Raw genomic sequence first — 25597 nt, forward strand, 5'->3', positions numbered from 1 at the left:
TTTCCGATTGAACTGTCTTCCGGGAGGGGCTTTTTAATCCTGTTGATCGAATCGATCGTGTGCGGGGCTGTTTTTGCTGCTGCAACGAAAGCCAAACTCGATCTTCCTAATAATAAACTGGGATCGATTTACGTAACATTCCTTATGGGATCATTGTGGATTTGCTCCACCCACGTTTCAATGACAATTGTTCAACTGTTAACTGGGTACAAGGTTTTATCGAAAGTCTTATGAACTATTGGGGAGGTGGAGACACTATCCATAAACTAGGGGAGGAGGAAAGGGGAGGCGTTTCTCGTCCTGGACCTTCTTTTTCTATAACATGTGTTTATTAAAAATTTACGAGATATATGCAAACAACAGAGAATTCTTAAACGTATAGAAATAAGGAAGACCTGGGCCTCACACGCTGCGGCATTGAAAGGTCGATCGAGGAGTGTATACAGGGTGTTCGGCCACCCCTGGGAAAAATTTTAATGGAAGATTTTGGAGGCCAAAATAAGATGAAAATCAGGGATTTGTTGATTGCGGCTTCGTTAAAAAGTTATAGAAACATTTCCGGTTACACATAATATTTTTGATAAAGAATTTTTTTCTCGAAAGTATATAGGATTTCGGGGGTATGTTTATTCACCAACAATGATTGTAATTGACCCCTGTAATTGAAAATAATTTTTCCAAGCCGATTTGAAATTGTTTCATTTTGTCGACTTTGTCCACCTACTCGAATTTTTTTCTCGAAAGTGCATAGAAATTCGTGGGTATGTATATTCACCAAAAATGATTGTAATTGACCCCTGTAACTAAAAATAATTTTTCCAAAACGATTTGAAATTGTTTCATTTTGTCGACTTTCTCCACATGCTCTAATTTTTTTTTCGAAAGTGCGTAGATTTTCGGGGTTATGTGTATTCACCAAAAGTGATTGTAATTGACCCCTGTAACTGAAAATAATTTTTCCAAAACGATTTGAAGTTTTTTAATTTTGTCGACTTTGTCCACCTACTCGAATTTTTTTCTCGTAAGTGCGTAGGAATTCGAGGATATGTGTATTGACCAAAAACGACTGTAATTGTGCCCTGCAACCGAAAATAATTTTCCCGTGAATGATTTGAAACTTTTTAATTTAATTTTTTAATAACTTTTTAACGAAGCCTCAAATTGATATTCTCGATTTTCGTCTTATTTTGGTCTCTAAATTCTCCCATTAAAATTTATCCCAGGGGTGGTCGAACACGCTTTATATAGGAATAGTGCTCAAGCACTTGTGAGAGACAAAATTCGAAATATTCTTGAACGTGATAAAATTTATATTCAACGTAGATTATAAATAATTTTGGAAACTGAATTTAGAAGGAGGTTAATAGTGAATTTATTAAACCTCGTTTTCTATTTTCGACGAAGTATCGAAAGACGAAGTTATCTTTACTCACGAGCAGAGTAATTGCGTGGATTTTCACGATCGTTCGCATATGTCGACTGTCTTTTCTTTCGTTTATTTCTCCCCGGACTTCGCCATCCGACGATATAAAAGTAGCCACGAAATAAGGCGAAAGAAAGCAAACAATGCCCCGCGGCACGCCGAATGACTCACTTTGTTGCTTTCACTGCGAAACTTTCCTCGTGGAGGTACTTTTAAGGAAGTTTCGAAGAACAGTAACGGCAATCATTGTCGGTGGAACGGGCGATTTGTTCTTGTTCGCTCGGTCTGGAACTTGCTGCTTTTTCCGTCGCGCGGCGTTATAGTTGAAAGCGTGACGAAATTTTTACGAGACGGTTTTGTGCCGCGACCCGGCCACGTTTCTTGCCCCACCCTCCCCTCCCGAGAAAATCTTTTCGAGCGATTAAAATTTCCCATCGAACGCTAGACACTCGAGGCTATTCTTGAACTTGAACGTCCAAACGTATTGCAGAGCTTAACGATTCAATTTCTCACACAACTATATTAAAACAATACAAAACTTACTAAGAGAAAAATTTATTTTCTTCTGCTCACGTAAAAATATTTAAACAGTTTATTACGATTGCTAGAAGTATTCAAATTTAAAAAAAATAAATTATATAAGACACTACAACGTCTCTCGAGAATTATTAATTTTCTTCCAAGGAAATATTGAAATATACGACGATCGTAATTAAAATTCCATCGCTGATATGGAAGATTTTTAATTCTCTGTATGTACAACAACTTCCTTTTATTAAATCTAGAGTATTATATTTTTAATAGAATTTTAATAGTATTCCTTACGTGTTCTGTATTTAAAGCAGCACCGTCACGAATATCTTGATGATCGGCACCGGAACCATTGACCATACCAGAACCGGCGCCAGCACTTCCGCTTCCTTTTCCACCGACACCGCCAGCTGGAGTTTGTGGCAAGCTCTGGAAAATAGAGGAATAACGTCAGAATAATTTATCGAGCCATAAGAAACAAACATCACGGTATATTACATCTCGTAAAATTTTTTGTTAGCTTATGATTCAATTAATTTGAAGCACATCTGTTAAACAAACACGGTCAGAACTTCCGGACGCTCCATTACTCGTAATAACATCTATGTTATTTTCCAATGATGGAGAATAATAAATACTGGTGAAACGAATGAAAAATAATCCTTGAAATATTTTTGACCGTTTAATTTCATATCGAACAATAATACCGTGTTTGAGAAACGTTTATATAAAAAACGGGGAAAAATACCGAAGGTATCTGAAGTCTCAAAGACATTTTCGTATATCTACTTTCTGATATTTTCATAACGCGAAGTACAAAAATAAATTGTCCTTTCGTCCGCCTCTTTTTACGATTTTTCCCGTCCCTGGAAAAACTAATTACCGGCTTGAACGTGATTTGTAAGACTACAGAAGAAAGAAAATAAGAACGAATACGAATATCGCCGGGATTAAGCAGAGCAATTTAACGCTATGAATCACAAGGACAAAGAAACGTACAAGAAAGCCACACGGTGTTATTTATTCGACTTGTTTTGCCGCAGAATCCTCGCGTTGGATTCCTGCCTCAATATTCCTTCCCGAACGTATCGTCTTTTTCGTTCAACAGCTTTCCTCCGATTCTTTCGCAGCGTATTGCACACACGAGATTTCTTCTTCTTCCAGAGAGCACGCTTTTATGAGGAGGATTAGGTGGCGCGAAGATGACCGTAAAGGGAAATTTTGTTGATCGTGTTTGCTCGATTTCACCACCAGCGAGATAGACGCAATAACAAATAGTGTACACTGCTGTTTCAACTTTTAGTTTCTATATTTTGTATTAATTCTGTCACGACTGAAAGTTTTAGATCTGCACGAGGAAAACTTTGTGAAAAGTTATGACATCGTTCGTAGAAAGAAAATTTATGCTCGCTTCAGAGCCTCGGCGGTAAAAGTTCTTCGATTTTTTTACGTCGTTCCGTAACTTGTACAGAAAAATGACGCGATTTCTTAAATCTCTCTGAGAGTAAGCTTAGTCTTAATTTCACCTATGAAGATATATCATAATTTCCAGGCCACCGATGCCTCGACTTTGTTGACTCAAAAAAAATTCTTCTATCAGTTATTTCATGCAAGATCGTCAGATTCACTACATTTTGGAATTATTTAACGAAAAAAATAGTTTGATACATTCGTCTGCTTAAACGTACTTCGTGCTCGGAACGATAATTACTTTTCCTAAATAAATACAAAGAGGCGAACGAATTTTGAACATTGTTTGAAGAGCAGATGGGTTCCGTCAGTAGCAAAGTTGAAGTACGAAGTTCATTATCATTATAATCAACGATCTCAAATATTTAAACTTATTTTATATTAGCTGCGGTATCTTCTTCGACTCTAAAATAGGATCAAGATAAAATTTCCAAAAGAACGTGATAATAACTTGTGATGTGTTTCGCGTATAAAAATTCCCTCGAAATGAAATATTTACATTTTGTCAATAAATTACAGCTTCCCCTAACAAGCGTCGAAAATTCAAAGCGAGAAATTCGAATGAAAAACGTAGAGAGAGCTGGAAAATTCCACGACCAGGCTTGCCCACGCATAATTCCGACAACGTTGTCATCGTCATCGATGAATCCGCGTAAAACTTCCTGTTTATCATTATCCTCGCTCAATTACGAGCACACGCGCAACGTGTTGCGAGTTCTGGCAAAGCTCACCGCGGTGAAATTTATGCGAACGATCCGAGTCGGTGGCCGGGTTACCATTATAACGCAGCGCCACTAGGGGGATGCAATTTTGAAGGCAATTTAACTTGAACCGCAGCAGCAAGCGTAAGCTATGGGCAAATGTTTACCATGAAAATCGTTATAATCGTTCCGGAAGCTTCTGGTCCGAGAACCTTTTCTCGGAGGAACGAGGGGAACCTGCATGTCCCTATACCCTGTTCCACCACCAATGTTCTCAACCATCCCCGTCATACTTCTATTCCACATCTTATCTTTTTTCCAAGAGTTTGTGTACCTTAACAAGGTAAATCTTGTAAGACGTACTGCTTTAGTTCCGTGTAATATGTTAATTTCTCTGTCAATATTCATGTTTCTCGCGTCGAATACGGAACCAAACTTATATACGCGACACCAGTTTAAGGGGAACAGTTTTAACACTATTCGAACTAAATTTTAGGCTATCACGTCACTCATATAGGAGTAAAAGATTAATTCTCAAAATAGGATTCTTGAATTTTCGTTTTCGTGGACAATTTGAGGGGTCTGGCGTGCCAGTCAACGCGTTAATGGAAACAATTAACGAGAAACAAGCTTCCTAGCAAACTATAGCGACAAAGTTCCAATCCGACGAGCGAGTTTGCCGGAAATCTAGTATTTATTACGATATCAGCGAATTTCACACGCACGGTGAGCCTTTTCTCGTCGCCTCCACCTTCTACCACCTTCCTTCGACCACCCACTCTGCTCGACACAGAGTAAACGTGTGTGTGCTCTGTTCTTTGCGCTCGAAATCTAACGACGACGCAGATCATAACGGATATTTCAGTTCAATTCGCTTCAACTGCGACACAGTCGCTCTTTGTAGAGGGGTTGGAAACGCTAGGAGGAAAATTCTACGACGAATGGACGTTTCTATAGTGACCGGGCGATGGTCACTGTGCGTGGTGCTAATTAATACTGCGCGGTATAGCAGAACTCGTTGGGTGCAAAGCTTTATCAGAGGCGACTTCGACTATAGAGTGGTTTTAGCCAGCGTGAAATATAAAGCAGACTTAGAAGCCAAGGTAAATATAGTTACAGATGGCTACCTTCGACCCTTTCAGCAACCCAGCAGCAGTTGAACCATGTGGTAGGAGTTAACCCTTCCAATAGGTTCTAGGAATCGGTTGAATCTGATTCCACTGTAGCACGTCGCTGGTTGACAGAACCGTTCATTCGCCTATCTCATGTCAAGATCCCTATTCGATCCTTAGGAAAGCCATACACTCTACGAAACTCAAACACCGTCTATTTGTCTTCGTACTATCCTTGCACGTACACCCTGACAACAAATATGAGCTACCTTAGCTTCACCAGCAATCGAATCGTTTCCATTGATGTCATAATTATGCGCTATCGATCTCAGACAGTCGGTTGACATTTGCAAACTACTCTTCGTTTAATAAGAGTGTAGAGAAAAATTAATCCAACCTCGAGGACAACAAAAGGAGGAAGTAATAAGGCCTTCGGAAGATAAATGACTGTTTCTAGATTTCTAAGAAGCCCTAACTCACTGTCTCTTCTGATATGTTTGGAAATCTGCGCTCAGGTCGCCATCGTACATGCTTACTACACCTACCAACGCACGCATGGCGAGATTACGCGTATTAACGCTCCTTCTGGCTGTTCGATTATCGATCGAGGTGGGTCGTGTTCGAGACCACCTCCTCGTTGAATTTCACCGGTTGGTTGGCACCTTCGAAAACCTACGACCTACCCCGTGCACGAGGACGCCGAACAGACGGATTAAAAGAGATTTCTCCGTTCTCGTTCCTGCCTTACAGGCTGAGTCGAGTGTCTGGCGGGGCCTAAAATTTTATTTCGAGTACCCAGAGTCTCATTCGATATCGAGAAAATCGAATATTGAGAAATTGTAACAATCTGCATTGGAATAAATCATTGTTGCTTAATGCACGTTGACTTTTTTAACAATAAACCTACCACGACCGATTTTAAAAATTTTCTTTTATAAGTTCTAACATAGAATGTTACTTTAGCGCCATTTAACTCCACGACTCTTAAATATTCACTTCTTAACACCGTTTAATCCTCTCATCGAAATCGTTCGATACGCAAACAAAATTAAATCTGTAAACGCGAACGTAAAATATTCGCGTTTAAATAAAAAATGGTATTTTGACTCCGCGAATAGTTTCCGTTTCATCGAATGGAAACCTTCATTCCTATCGGTTATAAAATATTTATGACGCAGTCAAGATAAAGAAGCGAGAAGCGAGCGTGCAGAGCGAGAAATAAACCGCGATGCCAAAGGTAACAAAAGGAAAGAATTATGATCTAAACGATCGATCACCCCGCACCCCTTTCACAGCCTTATCTCTTGTTCGTTTCACTCGGGTAGAAAGCACGAGCTGCTTTGTAATTATAAATCTCATTAAAATTCATAACGCGACACGGAAAGTCATTAGCCTTAAGCGTCCTGCGTTGTTGCACCTTCGAGACACTGTGCGGCGATCAAACGACCTCGGTGAAAAATAATTTAAACTTCGCGATTCTGCAGCGTCGTGACGCTATGTATTTTTAATAATAATAATCACCGGGAACCGCGCTGAAATCGAATGGAAATTTCAGAGGCGTCGAACCTGGCACGGGAGCCGTATAATTACGAACTTTTCCGCAACGTGACATTGAAATTTCCTTACCGATGTCAAGCTAAAATCTGTTGCGCATAGTTTGACGATTAAATTTACACTTTTTTTTACTCGACGATTTTTCCAGCTCGTTCGGTACTCTCTTTATTCGTAATTTACACTGTTTTATGGCGAGTCAGGTACCGCAGGACACATCTAAGCACCAAGCACGGCACCAGACGAGGGAAAATTATTAAAAATAACCGTTACATGCCACCTCCCACCGATCAACTTCGCCTCCAAACTGATTGGCCAGTATACTGGCAATTTTTGATCAATCTAAGACCGATACTGCCTCCCATGGCCTGGTTAGCTTCTTGGACAACCTTGGCCCAGAGACCAGATCAAAATTGACTCTTAAACACCACTCATCAATAGTATATTCAAGAATTTGTACATTTCGGCTAACCAACGTAGAATAAATTGTTATTGGTTGTCACAAGATTCCACTGATTGTGATTCAAGTATTTACCTTCCGAAAGTTTCTCAAAGCACATCAGAAAGTTTCTTTCACCAAATTTAAATTATTTTGCTCAACCCCTCAACATACGGGATCGTTTAATAAATTTCTCGCCCAGTTTCGACGTCTGTTTATTAGCCCCGCGATGTTCAACGTAAAAATTCTATATTTTGTCGAAAGAATCGTTTGGTAGTTGGAAATTCTCGATCACGTTCGCCGTCCAATGCAAATCAGAAAATGTAGTACCGGGGCAAATAGTCGCAAACGAGGCACGAAATCGCGGCAGTCGACTCTTCATCGATCACGGAATGCCGGCAATCCGTTCGACGGGTAACACGCTTCGTAGAATCCCATTTGGAGGAATATGGTATCCGTGGTCCCCTTGAAAGCCCGAATAAATACGTTCACGGCGATTTAATCTTTCAAGCGCCAAAGACCTTCCCGGACCCCTTTCGTTCCAAGTCTTTATACACCTCGACGGGAGTCCTCCTCTCTCCCACGACCGGCAGCAAGTTTCGTGGAAGCGAGTTACCTGCTCTTTTACCCTGCACTTTGCAGTCTTCGACGGGGAAAATTCAGTTTCACCGGGAATTCTCGGTTGCGCGACCGTCTCGCCCCCCCTCGATCGTCTTTTCTTCCTCGACGTCGTTCTGTTCTTTTACCGCGTTTGATAAAGACGAATCGCCGGACGGGGAAGATGCACGAGGATCGGGGGAACGACTGGTAGGAAGGATCACCGTGAAACTGGACGAAAGTTACCTTGGATTTTCGTCGGAGAATTTCGAGATTGCTTAGAAATCGAAAATTGGCCACCGGGTGAAGATGTTACGTGTCGAACGAAAGCGGTGGAACGTGAAATTTGCGAAGGTTGTCAAGCTCACGATGGTTCTTGGTGTTAAATGCAGTGTTTTGAAGCGTTTTAACTTACTGGGTGCACTTGTGTATTTTTTAAAAAAAATTATATAATTGATTACAGAGTGAAACTTTAAAGGGTAGTTTCATCTCTTGAACTTTGATTTTTGCTAAATAATAATAAGCACTCGATGCGGGAGGTTTTAATCCTTAAAAACTACGAAAAATTCAAGCCCACCATTTCAAGGCGAAAAGAACGTTACTGAAAAGTTACTCGACATTCGACTTGCTCGTGCCACCACATTCCCCTTAATCCGGAGACTGATCATCCTTTCTCTCAGCAATACACGATTCGAGCTTTAAAGGATTCGATGTGGTCAGAAAGTAAGTTCGAAGACGAATAACAGTCGAACGTGGAACGACGACTAAAATAGTTTGACAACGAAATTGTTGAATTTTTGGTGAACGAGATTTATTTGAGTTTTGCATCCAACGGAAGATGCGCAGTTTCTAATCAAGTTTCCGTCGACCTAACCGAAACTTTCGTACACGCCGTACTCTCGAAGCTGTCTCTCCGAGATTATGTACATCGCAGATTGGATCTCGTCGCCAGGATCGTTTCAGAGTTAAAGCTTTTCGACGAGTAAAGAACGTATGCCCGAGGATTCCACTAGATTATATTTCGGATAATCGGGGAACATCGATGCAGAAACACACGAGCGCGATCGTGCACCCACACACCGTGTCGGAAAACACTACAAGGGAAACTCATCTATCTCGTAGCGGGGGCCCTCAATTTCCTGATCCCGTTTCCAGGAATGGATCATGCGTCTGCTTTGGACAGAAAGTACAACGAGCTTGACGTTCTCCACGAACGGAGAAGAATTTGTATAGTGCTTTACATCAACGTAGTCGCGTCACAGCGTCATCGTTCCACGCGGTTCGCATGATGTTATGGAAACGGAATAAAAGAATGACGATTCGAGAGACTCGGAATTTCATTCGAAGTAAAGTTCTTGTGCGTCGTAATATTAATTCCACCGCTAAATTCGGAGTTTAGAAAGGACGAACCAATTTAATAAAAGCGTTCGCGATTTTTCCGGCGCGTTGGACGAACCTTTCGAGCTTTCGGTTGTGGACGGAGCAAACGAGGCGAATTTCCCCGGCGGCAAAGTCCACGAAATAATTAAGGCAGACCCTGCGGACGGGGCAGAAAAAAAAGCACGCATCCGGTAATGCTGTACGCGAAAACGTGCAACGGGTCTGGGGGCCGAAAAACTCCGGCGAACTTTGACGCGAAGGGATGCCCATCCTCCTGGTTTCGGATCCCCCGTAAAATAAGAAATACGCGAACCGGCATCAAAGGAGCCCCGGAAGATGCACGGCTGGATTTACGCCGACGTTCTCGCGTTACTCGTATGCAATTTCGACCCATCGAGAACGCAGCAAGATCGTTTCCCTTGCAAAATTCTGTCCAGTCGAGTCTGAGTTCCCCAAAGTTCCAATGTTTCGAGCCTCGAGTAAATAGTTACGGTAAAATTTGGTTTACCATCGTATAAGCCAATTTTAAGTGTGTATTATAGTCGAAATATTTTATTTTTATTAGTTTCAATTTAATTCGAAGAAAATTTCTTTATTTAATTAACTGGTGGAAGTTTCAACCCATTTAAAATGCAGGAAGATCGTTTCTTCTGGAAAGTTCTGTCCAGTCGAGTCTGAGTTCCCCAAAGTTTCAATGTTTCGAGCCTCGAGTAAATAGTTACGGTAAAATTTGGTTTACCATCGTATAAGCCAATTTTAAGTGTGTATTATAGTCGAAATATTTTATTTTTATTAGTTTCAATTTAATTCGAAGAAAATTTCTTTATTTAATTAACTGGTGGAAGTTTCAACCCATTTAAAATGCAGGAAGATCGTTTCTTCTGGAAAGTTCTGTCCAGTCGAGTCTGAGTTCCCCAAAGTTCCAATGTTTCGAGCCTCGAGTAAATAGTTACGGTAAAATTTGGTTTACCATCATATAAGCCAATTTTAAGTGTGTATTATAGTCGAAATATTTTATTTTTATTAGTTTCAATTTAATTCGAAGAAAATTTCTTTATTTAATTAACTGGTGGAAGTTTCAACCCATTTAAAATGCAGGAAGATCGTTTCTTCTGGAAAGTTCTGTCCAGTCGAGTCTGAGTTCCCCAAAGTTCCAATGTTTCGAGCCTCGAGTAAATAGTTACGGTAAAATTTGGTTTACCATCGTATAAGCCAATTTTAAGTGTGTATTATAGTCGAAATATTTTATTTTTATTAGTTTCAATTTAATTCGAAGAAAATTTCTTTATTTAATTAACTGGTGGAAGTTTCAACCCATTTAAAATGCAGGAAGATCGTTTCTTCTGGAAAGTTCTGTCCAGTCGAGTCTGAGTTCCCCAAAGTTTCACTGTTTCGAACTTCGAGTAAATAGTTACGGTAAAATTTGGTTTACCATCGTATGAGCCAATTTAAAGTGTGTATTATAGTCGAAATATTTTATTTTTATTAGTTTCAATTTAATTCGAAGAAAATTTCTTTATTTAACAGACTGGTGGAAGTTTCAACCCATTGAAAATGAAGGAAAATTGTTTCTTCTGGAAAGTTCTGTCCAGTCGAGTCTGAGTTCCCCAAAGTTTCAATGTTTCGAGCTTCGAGTAAATAGTTGCATCGCATAAGCCAATTAAAAGTATGTATTATAGTCGAAATATTTTATTTTTAATAGTTTTAATTTAATTCGAAGAAAATTTCTTCATTTAACTGACTGGTGGAAGTTTCAACCCATTGAAAATGAAGGAAAATTGTTTCTTCTGGAAAGTTCTGTTCAGTCGAGTCTGAGTTCCCCAAAGTTTCACTGTTTCGAGCTTCGAGTAAATAGTTACGGTAAAATTTGGTTTACCATCGTATAAGCCAATTTAAAGTATGTATTATAGTCGAAATATTTCATTATTATTAGTTTTAATTTAATTCGAAGAAAATTTCTTTATTTAACTGACTGGTTGAAGTTTCAACCCACTAAAAATGCAGGAAAATCGTTTCTTGTGTAAAATTCTGTCCAGTCGAGTCTGAGCTCCCAAAGTTTCACTGTTTCGAGCCTCGAGTAAATAGTTACGGTAAAATTTGGTTTACCATCGTATAAGCCAATTTAAAGTGTGTATTATAGTCGAAATATTTTATTTTTATTAGTTTCAATTTAATTCGAAGAAAATTTCTTTATTCGACTGACTGGTGGAAGTTTCAACCCATTTAAAATGCAGGAAGATCGTTTCTTCTGTAAAATTCTGTCCAGTCGAGTCTGAGCTCCCAAAGTTTCAATGTTTCGAGCTTCGAGTAAATAGTTGCATCGCATAAGCCAATTAGAAGTATGTATTATAGTCGAAATATTTTATTTTTATTAGTTTTAATTTAATTCGAAGAAAATTTCATTATTCGACTGATTAGTAGAGGGGATATAAAGTGATGATATAAATTACAGAAAGTCACGTTATTTCGTTTATATACCGCTTCATTCGATCGTTACAGGGACGTAAAAAATGTTGTTTACTGGATATCGAATCCATTTCTATGGGGGAACAAAATTCCAACGAACGTTTCGCGCGATTTAATCGAGAGAAAAATTGTAAATTATCGATATTTAAGAGAAAATTTCATTATTTTGTCAGCAGCATTCTTTTCGACGCGAAAATGGGTTCACCGGCGATTTTTATAACGAGAATAATCATGAAGAGTTATTTTTTTAAACCATTTTACGAAGCGTGACCCGAAAGTAACGCATACAAAGCGAACGTGTCGTTTGCAAAGTTTCTCTATCCACGCATCTGTGCGAGTAAACTTGATAAAAAAGTTATTAAATGTACTTAAAATATGAGTTAAGTATTGGTTGAATAGTTTCTACAAAAATAACATTTCTGAACGTCGAAAAGTCAGAAATAAATAAATAAAAGAAACTACAATGCGTGTTATTAATTACATTAGATAGTAAAGCAGTGAAAACAAGGTGCTCTTTGCTGTAGAATTTTTTTTATTAATGACTCACATTTCCCTGTCACCATAATTCTGCCCTACGTATTGTTCTTCCGTGAACATTTTCCAGAGTAATTTCTGTTTGAAAATGCTCGAATGCGCGAATAATTCTCCCTTTTACCCGTTCCCTGCTCGCATTCTTCTCTAGGTACACCGACGCGAGGATCGTTGTCGATGTACTCTCGATTACTACAAGCATATCGACGGAATGACAAAGACTGAGAGTCTGAATCGGAAATAGGGATTACAGTATAGTCAAGTGCACGCTTACTCGACGAATCTACGATATCGATTTATTCGAAAACGAACCTTCGTACGAAAAAATATCATCCTACGCGGTCGACTTCCATTTCGCATAGATTCCCTGCGTATCGTTAAAGTCCAGGTGCATTGATATTTACGTAAAGTCTGAAAAGGTTAAGAAGAAATAAATGGGAGGAAACGATATATCCTGCGTGTAGTTTCGTTCGCTTTTTCACCCTTTTGCTCGATAAAAGATATCAGAGAGGGATCCACCTGGGAATAAAGGAGGCAGAGGGAACGTCTGTAAAGAGCGATCGTAAAGTGCCGAACGTCACTTAAGGGGTCTTCAAGCCTCTATTACTTCGAGAGAAGCACTCTATGCTATTACCAATACACGAAATAAAAGCCAGGGTGCTCTCACCTGGACTTACTATCGTCATCGACACTGTCGCGCTTCTTCCGCGACCGATTCTCTCTCTTCCAGTTTCCTTTAGCTCGTTCGAGCTACGGTCCATCGACCACGCAGCCACTTGCAAAGTGCCGTTCGATCGGTCACGATCCATTAGCGAGGGCCAAATATCGCCTCGTCGACCAGCAGCCTCGATATTCTTCAAAGTATTTTTAATAAAACGGATCCTGATTGTCGCCCGATACGCGACACCTTCGCTTTCGCCTTTCGTCTCGACGATATTTTAACAATGTAGCCGGGATCAAAGCGAATTTAGCGTATACAAATACATTACAAATCGCTAATGAAATATTCAGTTTGTCAGAATGATCCTATTAATTAACGAAATCTGAAAATTTAATCGACTCTTTCTTTTCAACTTCCATGGAAATTTAAACGAAAAATGAATTAAATATGTCGTATTTATGGAAATATCACAAACGGGTAAAACAGATCGCAGATTGAATTTCCGGGTTTATTTTTTTTTTGTAATATTTGGAGTTTGGTTTCCATCGAAACCGTCCAGGATCAATTTCGCAATTTGATCTTCAAATATATCCGTTTCCAGCGCGTTTATGCTGCCAGCGGCGAAAAATTTACGTCGAAACCGTACATAATCCAAGATTATGTATAAAAAAATATTCCCTTGCGAAAACTGAACAATATTGCAAAGGAAACAGAAAGCACGATACTTAAAAACGAAATGTACAACATCGATCTCAATATCTGAATTTTATATACTTTCTTTTTCCGAAAGCTAAATTGAAATCCATGCAACGGGGGATTAAAAATGATAGTCGTTTATGTGTTTAGACAACCGTGCAACGCGATGCTCATAATTTTTGTCAAGTTTGATCGATCGTTTCGCCGATGCCCGAGGTTTTCCGTGTTTTGAAAACGGTCAGTCTTAGTTACGGAACAACCTTTTTGTTTCTCAGTGGGACGAAAATATATAATTAAAAAATCAGACCCCTGTCACTGGGCGACGTATTCGCCGGCGTTGCGAAAGTTTCCGGCTTTTTCCCGTCGCTGAAACGAAGCAATCGATCAACCCTAATGCAGGGAACTGGAAAAGTTTCCCCTGACGAGCGATTTAACGAGCGTATCATAATCCTTCGTTAACAGACGGGCGTCATTAAGCCGCGATATTGCGTGCCGAATTTCGAGGAATTTCATGCCGTGCTCGTAATTACAACTCATTTCACCGATGCCTTAAAAATCGCCGATCGGATCGCGTGCGATACAAGGATCGTCTCTTTCTCTGGATCATTAGAACTGCATATAAGTATACATATCCATTTTCCGTTGGGTTCGATTATCACGTTACCCTTGACGGGTTAATTTCAGAACGCCTGCAAACGAATGGAGCCACCCCATCAAACTGTTCTAAAATATTAAAGAACGATTTTACTTTGGATAAAGGAAGCTTTCGAAATGATTTTCAATTCGCGGTGAGCAATTTGGGCGACGTTCGAAAAGGGCCGGGGAAGAGTGCCCGGGAGGAGTTCCCGGTGTCCAATTAGAAGACGAAAATCCGTTTAATGCAAACCCTCGAGAAGAGTCGCAGCGAAATTCGCCACGGCGCGGCGGACCCATAACAAAGTGTTGGATTCCGGTGTGTAAAAGTGGCGTTTTGTGCTTGTGTTCAGCAGTCGCGAAGGTCTCGCCGGAGTCTGGTGTCCGTCGCTATTCCTTGGAGATACTCGAGACAACGATAGCTAGGCGAAGGGAGCCAGGGGGTGTAAGAGGAAGAAGAAGAAGCGATGGATGAGCACGTAGGGCGCGAGCGAAGTGGACAATGGGTGTCCTGCTGGTGCACAAAGGCTCTTCTGTCGAAACCGGCGCTATCCGAGGCACTCGTCTCAGAACCAGGGACGAATTGAAATCCGAGATCTTCAGGGATTGTCCGTAATAAGACGCGAGAGCCGGGGAAGTCTCGAACAAAGCCATCGCAGTGGCCACGTTAATTCTTAAGCACCGAATGTGTTTCTGCGGCGGATCTAGGATCGGGACAATGCACTGGCGAGCTCACGGTTCCCCGAATCTTCGCAATCTTTCACTCTTCCCGATAATTATGTTCTTCTTATCGCGAACTTTAATAGAAGACGTATATTATTGCTCGGATAATCAAACAGACGTTTCGAGAGACCAACGTCGAGGCGCGAATTTACTCTATCGTTTTAAAATTCGATTAATCACCGTTAAAAAGGTTCCATCGTAAGAGAGGACTACGTGTATTCTGTTGAAAGAGCCTCGATGGTCGGGATGAAAGTTTCAGAATTTAAGACCCCGACGTTTTTGATTTTTAATAAATTTGGGTGTCGATGTACGGAAATATTGTTTAATACTTTTTTGTAGGTATCCCTGAGCTCTACTTCACAAATAAATTTCAATGAAATATATTCACTATTGTAGGAGATATGGTCGTTTGAAGTTTCGACCATTTTTATTGAGTTTTTCTCACTTTGCGGGGTTAAGAAATAACTTATTGCAATTTCTTAGAATTTCTAAATATTCTACACTAAAATACGCGTCGTTTGCCTTTTGAAACATTAAAATCCTCCAATCCGTTCAGAAGTTATGATTTTTTAAAGATACGCATGAAATTTCAGGGGAGTTGGTCAACCATTGGTCAGACAGTGTATTTTCGATAAGGAATTTTTTTCTCGTAAATGCGTAGGAATTCGAGGTTATGTCTATTCACCAAAAATGATTGTAATTGATCCCCGCAACTAAAAATAATTTTTTGAGAACGATTTGAAATTTTTTAATTTCGTTGAAAAATTTATCCACCTCCTACCGATTTTTCTTAAAAATTCCATTTTGATTTTTAGTAAACTTGACTGACATCCAACGAAAATGTTGTCTAATACTGTTTTGTATGTATCCATGGGCTCTACCTCAGAAATAAATTTCAATGAAATACACTCACTATTGTAGGAGTTATGGTCGTTTGAAGTTTCGACCATTTTCATCGAGTTTTTCTCACTTTACAGGATTAAAGAACAACATATCGGAATTTTTTAGAATTTGCAAATATTCTACACTAAAATACGCGTAGTACGCCTTTTGAAACTTTAAAATCCTCCAATCCGTTCAGGAGTTATGATTTTTTAAAGGTACGCATGAAATTTCAGGGGAATTGGTCAACCATTGGTCAGACAGTGTATTTTCGATAAGGAATTTTTTTATCGTAAATGCGTAGGAATTCGAGGTTATCTCTATTCTCCAAAAATGATTGTAATTGACCCCTGCAATCGAAAATAATTTTTTGGGAATGATTTGAAATGTTTTCTTTTCGCCGAAAAATTGGTCCACCTACTGAATTTTTTTCTCGAAAATGGTTAGGATTTCGAGGGTATGTGTATTCACCAAAAATGATTGTAATTGATCCCCACAACTAAGAATAATTTTTTCAGAATCATTTGAAATTATTTCTTTTCGCCGAAAAATTTGTCCAACTCTTGAATTTTTTTCTCAAAAATGGTTAGGATTTCGGTGATATGTGTATTCACCAAAAATGATTGTAATTGATCCCCGCAACTAAAAATAATTTTTTGAGAACAATTTGAAATTGTTTAATTTCATCGAAAAATTTGTCCACCTCCAGTCGATTTTTCTTAAAAATCCCTTTTTGATTGTTAATAAACTTGATTGACCTCTTACGAAAATGTTGTTTAGTACTTTTTTGTGGATATCCAGGAGTTCTACTTCAGAAATAAATTTCAATGAAATACACTCACTATTGTAGGAGTTATGATCGTTTAAAAATTGCATTCTGTTGAAAGAGCTTCGATGGTCGGGACGAAAGTTTCTGGTCCTTACCGCGTCACCATGGCCCGCACCAGAATTTAAAGTTCCAACGACGGAACTATCGAACCGTCCAGGTGAACACGCTGGACGTCGTTCGACGCGAATTAAGTGACGCCATTGTGCATTGGCGGAACACAGCGGGCGTAAATCGCGGACAGGGCGCGTCGTTCCGCGCATAATGGCTTTCCAATGTACCGAGCCGCGCGTACGGCCGAAACACTCGCGCGAAATATTTATCGGCGACCGTCCGAGATAATGCACGCGCAAACTAGAATTTACTCTGCAACCCGGGATGTCCGTCGGAAGGGCGAGGGGCCAGCGACGAGTACTTCGTACATGCCCGATGCATTAATCTTTCGATAGATCGTAGAATAGGCCTATCTCTCCCGGAATTCACGCCCTTTCCGTTTCAACCACTCTGCCTTAACGGCGACCTATATTTTAATAAAGATTACATATGTAGATGGAATTGATCGATACGAGGCGAAATGATCAATATTGACGTTCGTGTGCATCGAATGATAATAAATTTCGTTAAGTTAATCTGCATTTGTAGAAGTTACAAATAACCTTTTTTCATGAAACGCATCCCCTATCGAAAAAGCAGCACGATAATAAAGGTTGCAAGGGAAATACGCGCTTTGGTTTTCAACTGATGAATACTGAGTGTACAATAACGTTGATTTCACGTTTCAAAGGAAATTGAAAAATTTATCCATTGTTAAAACGAATGTTGTTCGAATCTTCTTTGAATCAGTTAAAACGGAAATAAAAGTTTACAGTAACAACCTAAAAATACCAAATACTTATTTTAAATTGTTTATTTGAAAAATGTATTTTTCCACAAATTAGTAATGCATTAATCGTATCTGATCTTCTCCATAAGCAAAACTTGTACACATTTCGAATAAAGTCGTACAAACTAGATTTAAGTAGTACAGCCACGTTACTGGTCAGACACGAACCTTAATTATTCGAAATCGAGTTAAATTTTTCCCCCAGATGCTATGCAAATGTATTTACAATGTATTTGCACACAAATGAAACAGTCTTTGCTACATAGACAATAATAAATACAATGATAGGAAGTTTATGCACTCGTACTCGTGGTCTACTCATTTTCACGAAATACTTTACGAATACATATTCGAACGTATTTTAAATTTTCATTCCGTTATCAGTCTTCGAAATATTAGTGTTTGCAAAGCAGTTGAAAGGAAATTTTCAGCCCGACTGTAACGTTACAGCATCACTTGTCATCGGGTTAAACGATACTGGTCACATACCACAGTTTATATTTATGCAGGCCGAAGTCACGGAAATAATGTCAGTTCAATGATGTGGCAGCAGCCGGTGCGGTTCGTGTAACGCAACGTTGAAGAGACGAGCCGCCTAATTACCCCAGTCATCGACGCAGCCTCATTCGGGAGTAATCATCCGTACCGACTAATTCGACAGACAGGCAATCGCCCGTTATCGTGCATCCACCTCAGTGTCCACGCTTCATTAATAAAGATCTTCCAATCGATACTGAATGTTTAACTCTTTCCTAACAGCGTGCTGTTCAACGCGTTTCACGATCGCCAACGAAATAAAAATTTCATCTCGATAACGAGCAAACAATCACAGAAATGTTTTATTCGAACGACTGACCAAGAACCAGTGCCGTACGTAGAGTCTGGGTAATTTCAAGTTTTACTCTTCGCCGCAACAGTGGGCGAGCTATTAAATTTTCTACATGTTGTAAAAGCTTTTTCTGTGCAACCAGAATTTTTCGCGACCGTAATTAAAATCTCGCACGCGAATATTCGTCAAAAGTAAACAAATTTTCAGAGCAAAAATGCAATATATTCCTATCTGTATCTCAAGTTATCGTTCGTTATTGTATCGAAGTCTCGCGAATATTTAAAAAATCATGCGTTTCGGATTTCATTTCGATTTGTTTAGGGGAGTTGAAAATGAAGACAGAAAGGGTTAATGACGCAGTAATGCGAGACTGTGAAACAGAGCGGAAAAAATATGTTTTCCTCTTTCTCTTCGCAGATGGCCTGTCTGAGCGGTAACGGAAGAGATTGTTACGGCAGCGAGAGATGAAAAATGGTCCGCTATAACCGTACGTCTTACGCGGGTAGCCTGTTGTCTTGTAACCCAAGATGCAGAAGCTTGCAAAGCCTCACCGTCGCAGTCTCATCCGTGACATTAATAATTACGGGTTGTGTACCCACGAAAATTACTCTCTTTATCTGTCCTCCTTGTCATCCGCCATCTTCGTCCCGTCCGCTTCCCTCGTCCATTCTCCTCTATCCCGGCCGCAACGTTTCTTTCGCGAGCTCCCTTTCAATAAGGCGGTTATATTTACGAAGCTTTAATCCCTGGCGAAGTAAAGAGAGCTCGACTTCAACGGAAAAAGTGTGACTCTTTAGAAATTACGTAAACGTTCGTACCCGCGAAGCTCCACCGTCGTCGACGATCCGCCGCGATGAAAATACTTCCAGATATCCTTTACTTTACTCTCGCCGTTACAGTTCAACTCCAAGGACGACGACTGCTTCGTTTACCCAATTTTCGTCTCCCGAAACGTGGACAAAGTCACGCTAAATTCGAAGAATAGACGCGAAAACGATAAATAATTATTTACGACGGTGCACCGTATTTGTATCGTTTCCTTTATTCACCGTCGTTAAAGCTTGTTTTCCTTCTCTCGGCGTTTGTATCGCAAACACGGTAGTTGAAGCGTTCCGCGTCCTAACGGATCCATGTAATTGTGAGCGGGAACAAGAAAGGACTCGGAATGTTTTATTCCGGTTGAAATTGTCTCGTTACGTATACATAAGGTGATTCTAGAAACTGGGGCAAGGTGCAGCTTCTTTCGAAAGTGAGGTACAAAACATTAACGAAGGACCATTTCTCTCGTGAAACGATACAAGCTTGATACTCCTCGTATTAATTACTTAAATCGATCCTTGAAAACACCACGATAAAATGTGGAATTCTATTATTGTGATAGATATATTTTTTCGGACTTTCAAACGAGATTTTCAGAGGGTTTAAATCATTATATACATAGACACTTAGAATGGTCGATGATGCCAATAAATATCTCTGAATTAATATCTACGACAACCTAGTTTGCTCGTAATTTTCCTGACGTTCGTCGATTTTTTTCACAACAGCTACCCTGTGATAATAACGAACACGTTGGTCGTGGGTGGTTGTAGGTGAATCGTAGCTCGTTATTAAAATTTCCCCACCCGTTGTCTAATAAACCGTGCGCAGATGCTCCGCTCGATTCCCTTTTTCGCTCAGCTGTCTCCGGTTTATCGTCCCCGCTCCACTTCTCGTTTCAATGCTACCCCCCCACATGCACTTTTGTCTGTTAGCTTTGTCAAGGGTCGTGTGTTCATGCAACTGCAAATTCGTCGTCGAGCACGAATTCGTCTTGCATTCCGTTTCGCTTGTCGTCTGCGACGCAGACGAGATCGCGACAATGTGCATCGGCCCTTCAGCGAAACGAGCCTCGTATTTCGGCCGACGATCGTTTGAAAAATTGCACAGCGCACGAAACGCTCGGGAACGTTCATTAAAGATCGAAGAAGCTACGAACGATCTACAATTCTGTACCACTTATTGCTCTCGTCGAACGAGTTGCGTTGTTTCCAAGGATTATTGTAGGAAATTGAATTTCAGTGAACTCTACTTTTGTAAATATTCAGTTGAATTGTATCTGTGGTTGGATAAAAAATTTTAAAAATATACTCCTGGAGATATTTCAAATTTCTTAACAAAACAGGGGAAATAAATTAAATTATCTCTTGTATTTATATATTAATATTTTTGTGAATTCTGGAAACGTATAAAGTGGATTCTTCTGATCATTATAAGTATTCTTCTATATGATAGTAATTTAAGAAATTTCTATGTAATTGAATATTAAAATTAGAAGACAATATGAGTCACTATGAAATGAATATGAGTGCTATTATATTCGATGAGCAAACGAATTGCATAGAATTAAATCGCGAATAAACCAGAAAGTCGAACGACGCTATGAAGAAATTGATTACATTTATTAATGCCGATCATAACAGAATCTATTAAAAAATTTGAAATACCTTACGAAGCAATGATTGTACAACCAGTCCACTAAATTCAGCCTCGAATAGGAGATCAGAGCGTATTATGGCAAACTGCGGAAAGGAGACTGGAAACTTTTAACTGTCGTTCGAGTGAAAATTCTCCATTCTTCTACATACTCTTTTCACAGTTGTTATACATCGTAAAGCACGATACGAGCGTCGTAGTAGCGATATAACAGATGGAATTATTCCGATTTCCCCTTTTTAACTGCGTACCCGGCCGAACTGGTCCGGAATCCATCCTCTGTTCCAACTTCCGTCTGATAAACAGACGCGAAATTCCTCGAGTTGCAATAATATTTGAACAAAAGCCTCCGCCACTATGGTTTAAGCCGTGATACGCGGGATCGCGCACTCGCGAATACGAATTAAGGAATTAAAGTTGAAAGAGGACGGCTATCAGCTATCGCGATAAGACGTGTCACGCTTAATCCGTTGAGATTTCATTACAGTTTCTGTTTCTGCTGCTCCGTATCTAGATTACTCTCGACGAGGAATGCGCTTCTCTTTCGAAGGACTGGAAAATGTCTTCCGCACGTGAAACTACTTCCAAGGAAAACAATGCTGGATAATAGCGAAATTATTATCTGCAGCTACGTCTGCAGTTATCTGAATAGCAGCGTTTCTTAAATTCTTGCCAAAAAAAATTAAATATATATTTTAAAAATAGTTTGTAATCAATTTCTACAAGGTCAACGATCCAATTCGTTTTTGATTTTTAATAATTTTGGTTGGCGCTGTATGGAAATGTTGTTTAATAATTATTTGTAGGTATCTACGAGCTCTACTTCACAAATAAATTTCAATGAAATACATTCAGTATTGTAGGAGTTATGGTCGTTTGAAGTTTCGACCATTTTTATCGAGTTTTTCTCAGTTTACAGGATTAAGGAACAATATATCGGAATTTTTTAGAATCTGCAAATATTCTACACTAAAATACGCGTAGTATGCCTGTTGAAACTTTAAAATCCTCCAATCCGTTCAGGAGTTATGATTTTTTAAACATACGCATGAAATTCCAGGGGAATTGGTCAACCATTGGTCAGACATTGTATTTTCGGTACAGAATTTTTTTCTCGAAAATGCGTAGGAATTCGGGGGTATGTGTATTCACCAAAAATGATTGTAATGGACCCCCACAATCAAAAATAATTTTTTTAGAATGATTTAAAATTCTTTATCTTCCCCGAGAAAATTTCAGCACCCCCTGTCGATTTTTATTAAAAATTCGTTTTTAATTTTTAGTAATTTTGTTTGACGGCCTATAGAAAAGTTGTCTAATACATTTGTGTAGGTACCCATGGGCTCTGCTTCAGGAAAAAGTTTCATTGAAATATATTCACTATTGTAGGAGTTATGGTCGTTTGAAAATTGGTATCCATAAGATATAAGGTCAACTTATATGTCTCGTTTGTGACGTTAAGACGCAACAGTATTTTTTCCAACAAGTCGTTCGCTATAATACTCGCTCTAAGCGGATGTATCGCGAAATTAGTAAATTTAGGTTGCAAGATTTTCATGGAGATATAGACGAGGCTGTCGGGGAACAGAATCGCGCAGAATTCTATTAATGCGGTGAGACTCCTGGCGAAGTTGAGGAATGTGTTCGTTCGAGCGAGTGCCGCGCATCGTGTACGTCGAGTCGCAATTACCAAGTGTTCCGAAACTTTCGTTCCGTTTGCACAACCGGGATCGACATTCCGCTTATTAATAACACAACGCGAGTTACAATGCTACTCGCCTGGTTGTACAATTTCCGAATAAATTAATTGCCGTGACTCGGGCAAATTGAAATACGCGTATCGAATATCGCGAATTATTTTTTATTTCGCGCAAAAACGGTTCCGCGGGCGCAAAATAACGAAAGCAACGTGTTTATGCAGAACAAAGAGCCATCGCGATTATGGACGCGCAGCAGGAGCAGTTGGGGGGCTTTGCGATCCGAAGGGAATTTATTCGAAATTTTTTTTAATTTCAACGCTCGATCCAGGCTCGTTATTAATTTAATACGACGTGTATGACGCGTCAATACAAGCAATCAAATTATTTTTTCAATTAAGGTCTCGAACTCCCTGTTGGTTAATACGAATCTATGAAAACGACAAAAATCATTATTTACAAATCGATTACTAGCGATCTGATATCTATAAAAATATGGATAAATATTTTTTAGTAGTTTTTCAAACAAATCAAGAATGTAGAACTTTGAGTAGCTTCGAAACTATCTTAAGAGTAAAATAGATTGCTAATGAACTTCTTAAGAAGAAAAAATTAAATTAATTCATTATTTTTTTCGCGTATTTTCAGCAAGTAGTAAGAAGAAGAGAATGTGAATCGATTGATTATTTCAGAATATACGCAATGATTCATAAATTACTTCTATTTGACAATTTATTGCTCCGTTTTCGATACGTATGTATGTACGTATGGATAGAAACATACATTTTCTCGTTGTCCATCCGTTCCTCTGCTCGATGCATCTCGACGTTAAATGCTCGACTGGGAATAATACGTAACTGCAATTGCTAATCGGGAATCGTAACGTACAGTATTGTTCCAAAACTTGTAACTACTTCGCCACGCGATGATCATAGACTCTGTCTGTGAAAGTGAAATCTACTTTCTACGATACTGCTGTTAATATTGTTCAAGGAGATAGATCATCAAACGAGTTTAAACAATTCTGAGTTAGGATAAGCGATACGTAACGCTAATTATTAGAATTTTCCCCGCAGATAATCGCGATCAGTATTTTACCTTACATTAAACTAACTGGAATTCATAATTAAATGGAACATTAAATTAAATTCTTCTGGATGATAACCTAACGAAATTACCCGGCCGCAGCCGCCGGACGTCCGTCCGCGTTATTTAACAATAATTACAGCTGCAATCAGTGGGATCCCGTTTATAAAATTTTATTCGAACCATTTCACGAAATTTCGTTGAATTCCAGTGTCATTACCACTTATTTACAGACCGACCATGCCGCGGAAATTCGCCTGTTTTTGAAAACAGCCTCCTAAATGTAGCACCGAATTTTCACAATGTTACTATTAAATTCTCGACGCTAAGCAGGGTTTTAAATATCAAATTTGGATGATATACTTTTCGTTGATTATCGAAAAACTAATTTTTCTAGAGCCCAATTATAATTCTACTCGATAGTATCAGTATAATACATTTCACTTGTAATATCCTTTATTAAAGTTTTGATGCAGGATTGCGTTTTGAATATATTTTAATCAGACGAGTTGAAATACAAAATAAGAGAAAATAAAACTTACGGAGTGAAGTAAGGTAGCGAAGCGTGAAGTGAAATATTCAGAGCGTAATTCGTATGTAAGAGTTGAGGGGAAAAAACGTCTCGACGAAAAAAGTTGAGAACTCGACACTCGGGGTTGACGAGTGTCACTCGTGTTTCCAATGAGCCACCATCGAACAGCCACTATTCATTTCTCGTAAACTTCCGGCTTGATATGTGGAACACATCACACACTCGTCCACTTTGATCGCGACGCTCGCGCCCTCGTGAAACTGCCCCCATTTTCGTCGCGGCGTCCTCGAGTATTTCTTCAACGTCTTTCCGAGATCCTCACACCACGGCAATTCTTTTCGTACTCACGCATTTCTCTTGTCTTCCTCGCGGATCCCCTCCCCTTTACACGCTCGACAACGATCGCCATCGATCGTCAGTCGTCGCTGTTCGGTATGGTTGCCCCTCTCCCTCAGAAACAAGCACGAGATCTCTAATTTCTCAATTGATTACGTCGATTTTTAAAAACTCTCGAACTATTTATTGCAATCAATTTTTTTGGCGTCGAAACAATCGAATATCTGATATTTACATGTTTCAAACCCTACAAGTATTTCGCGTATTTTTAGATCTGATTTGTTAATTTGATGAAATTGTATCGGAATTCCGAACCGGTGTGCTCTTTTACGTTTGAAATGAACACGTTTCCATTTTTGGGCAGAATAACTCGTCGAATATTTGTAATATCATATGTACAGAATGTTAGTATATCCGACAACCTCTGAAACCTCAGAGCGATTTTTTAACAAATTCTGTACCCACGATTAATGAGATTATCCAAGGTGTGTCAGAAATGAATGCTGAAATGAGAAAATTCACCAAGCAACGATCAATAAACTGTGACATTTAAAATTCTGATGCTCGATTACCCTTTTATTTCTCGAGCATCCTTTTTGATTTAAGCTAAAATATAAGTTTGTTAGTAAAATATCTGGCTCGAGAAGCACCAGGGCCCCGTGGTTGTTATATTTGATACGCAAACAATTATTCCCCAAGACTCCGAGTAAACGAAAACTATCCGTCTACGTCGCGAAGTAACCTGATCGTCGCTATCGTGGGTGGAAAGGCGGACAGAGCGGTGGCGAATAGGATTGTTCAGAAACGATTGCGAGCGTAAACATAACTGTAAACACATTGGAATTCTGTCCACCGTGACGGTGGCTTGCTGCCAGTTGGGAAAGTTTCGTTGCACCGCTCGGGTTGCATGCTTGTGCAAGGGTTGGAGGGGGGTAGTCGGGGGGCGAGAGCTCGTTCGGCGCGTTCTGTATGTGTACAAACGGATTGATACGGCTTTCCTAACAAAATGGCACACGACTCGAGATTCCTGACTCGACTGCGTCGGGAATGGCGCTGAATGGAATCCGCGGGACGTTTCTAGTCGCCGTAATGATCGGGGCTTCCGACTGGAATTTGAAATATACTCGAACCACGTCC

At 39.5% G+C, this 25597-nt stretch overlaps 1 protein-coding gene across 1 annotated transcript in view; it reads right to left on the bottom strand.

Moving 5' to 3' along the window:
- LOC122397691 overlaps positions 1 to 25597 on the bottom strand; it is a 475319-nt gene that overhangs the window by 56295 nt on the left and 393427 nt on the right. Inside the window, exon 4 of the mRNA XM_043397029.1 lies at positions 2249 to 2383. Within this exon, the coding sequence (XP_043252964.1) occupies positions 2249 to 2383 (135 nt within the window). The remainder of the gene's footprint in view (positions 1 to 2248; positions 2384 to 25597) is intronic.

This window comes from Colletes gigas, unplaced genomic scaffold (assembly GCF_013123115.1).
Source record: "Colletes gigas isolate AHSC1104 unplaced genomic scaffold, ASM1312311v1 Colletes_gigas_Sc00001, whole genome shotgun sequence".
Lineage (NCBI taxonomy): Eukaryota > Metazoa > Arthropoda > Insecta > Hymenoptera > Colletidae > Colletes > Colletes gigas.